Source organism: Priapulus caudatus, unplaced genomic scaffold, assembly GCF_000485595.1.
Source record: "Priapulus caudatus unplaced genomic scaffold, Priapulus_caudatus-5.0.1 Scaffold604, whole genome shotgun sequence".
NCBI lineage: Eukaryota > Metazoa > Priapulida > Priapulimorpha > Priapulimorphida > Priapulidae > Priapulus > Priapulus caudatus.
In genome coordinates this window covers 80,732-83,293 of record NW_014577665.1, presented here as the reverse complement: position 1 = coordinate 83,293, position 2,562 = coordinate 80,732, and the positions used below count along the sequence as shown (strand labels likewise).

The 2,562-nt window shown below is 57.1% G+C and overlaps 1 protein-coding gene across 1 annotated transcript; it reads right to left on the bottom strand.

The window, feature by feature from the left end:
* On the bottom strand, positions 1-739 carry LOC106812054 (sushi, von Willebrand factor type A, EGF and pentraxin domain-containing protein 1-like). The gene has a single exon (XM_014815818.1). It carries the CDS (start codon positions 535-537, stop codon positions 1-3), a length of 537 nt encoding a protein of 178 aa, XP_014671304.1. The 5' UTR covers positions 538-739.
* Positions 740-2,562: the final 1,823 nt, after the last annotated feature.

The window sequence follows — 2,562 nt, the reverse complement described above, 5'->3', positions numbered from 1 at the left end:
TTACTTGTTGGCGTCTGCGCGCGCGTGCTGCAGCACCTTCTCGGCTCTCGCCAGCGCGTCCCTCGTTCTCGTCCATCCGCCGCTGAAGCCTATGATATCCAAGTCCTTGATGAGCGTGCACATGTTGTTGCCCTCGTGGTCGCGCACGTAGTTGAAGTGCACCGTACTGTGCGTGGAGAAGGTGATCAGTGCCACGCGGGTTTGGTCGGCAGTGACGCTGAACAGCCGCGTCACGAGCTCGGCGAATTTGACGGCGTGCGGGAAACGGTCGACGCCGATGCTGCCCGACTCGTCGAGGATGAATACGACGTCGCTGCGACTGCGAGCGAACGCCTCCAACGTCTCCTTGAAGCGCGCGAGATTGTCGCGACGTAACCTCGGCGGCGGCCGAGCGACGACGATGTGTGTGTCGTTGCCGTCTGCGGCGATGCTGATGGATGCGGACAGAACTGGAGTTAGCAGCAGCAGCAGCAGCGGTATGCAAAATATCATCGTCCGGAGAGCGATGACGACACCGTCTCGATGTCCGTACGCCATCGTGGCGACGTCGGATGCGTCGGCACGTACGTCACTGCGGGCGGATCGTCTGCGTTCTACGCACTAATGGTGGGTGATGTAGTCGCCGAACATCCTAGCTCTCGTTAACTGCCGAGTTTTTGATTCGCACCGCATCGCGCCGCTGCCCGTGTCTCGTACGTGAGCTCTGGCTGTGTATGTGTGCGTGCGAGTGTGTGTGTCGCAATGCAGTAAATCGTTGGCTTCTGTACGATGGATGCGTGTACCGGCGCATCTGGCAGCCACGTGCGATGGCGCCCTCTTGGCCTATCGCTGCTCCTTTCGCTTGCCTCCGCGGCCGCCGTGTGCGCGAGTACGAATATACACCCGTCAACACGTCGGTGCTGCGCGTGTATGTGTGTGTGCCAGTGAAAACATTGATGCGCAGTTGTTGTTTTTATGTTATATGAGGGCGGAAGAGAACGAGAGAAAGAGAGAGCGCGCGCGAGAGAGAGCGAGAGAGAGAGAGAGAGAAAGAGAGAGAGAGAGAGAGCGAGAGATAGAAAGAGAGAGCGAGAGACTTGGGGCGCGGGGGAGCGGACGAGATAAGGCGAGAGAGAAAGAGAGAGAGTGCGTGAAGGAAAGAAAGCGCGCGCCAGCGATATAGGAAAAGAGAAAGAGAGAGAGAGAGAGAGAGAGCGGGAGAGAGAAAGAGAGAGAAAAAAAAGGGCAAAACACTTCCCCGCCGTACAAAAAACGAGTAGAGTATTACTTTGCGAACAGTAGTAGATGTCGCTCCAACGCGAACAGTTCACCCCCTTCTCCTTCTACTCCCAAGCAATCTTCCAGCAACGTTCGGAATCACCCGCTCTTGTATTTGTTATGGCGGGATCTCTAGGGTGTGAATGTTTTGCGAGATTATACCGTGTCATATATCTGATGCCATAGCTTCCGTGTGAACGACTAGCACCGCTCGCATGAACACCATTATGCTTCGCTTCTGAGCACTCACCGGGGTTTCAATTCTACCTTGATTGCGGCTGTTATTGTTGTTGTTGTTGTTGTTGTTGTTGCTGCTGCTGCTGCTGTTGCTGCTGCTGCTACTGCTATCGCCACTGTTACTTTTGCTGCTGGTGGTGGTGGTGGAGGTAGTGGTGGTGGTGGTGGTGGTGTTGTTGTTGTTGTTGGTGGTGGTGATGGTGATGGTGGTGGTGGTAGTGGTGGTGGTGGTGATTGTGATGGTGGTGGTGGTGGTGGTGGTGCAACACCACCAGCCACCATTACCACCGACCACCAAACAACAGCGAGCACAGGCACCACCACCCCACTACCACCACCACCACCACCACCACCGATTACCACCACCACCACACCAGCAGCCTACCCCACGCACACCACCACCACCACCCCATCACCATCAACCACCACCGCACCCAGCACACACCCAACCACCCACCACCGCGCCGGTCCAGCACACACACACACCACACACGAACCACAACACCGACCACCACCACCACCAACCACCCCACCACCACCACCACCCACACCACCACACCACCAACAACAACAAACAACAACAACCAAACACAGCAACAACAACAACAGCAAACAGCAGCACCATCACCACACCACCACACCACCACTGCCTATCCACCACCACCACCCCCTACCACCACCAACCACACCACCACCACCACCACCACCACCACACCAACCACCACTTATCACCACCTCCACCACCTCACCACCACCACACACACCACCACCGCCGACCAGCACCACCACCACCTCCTCCTCTTTCCCCCTTATCCCCCTGCCTCCTCCCTGCCTCCACCACCCCACCACCACCACCACCACCACCACCACCACCACCACCACACCACCACCACCACCCACCACCACCACCACCGCCACCATCACCACACCACCACCACCACCAGCAGCAAGACATAATGGTTGTTCATCGCGACGGTGACTAGGTCGTCCACACGGAGCTATGGCCATCAGCATATATGGACACGTATAATCTCGCAAAACATTTCCACACCCTAGAGATCCCGCCAT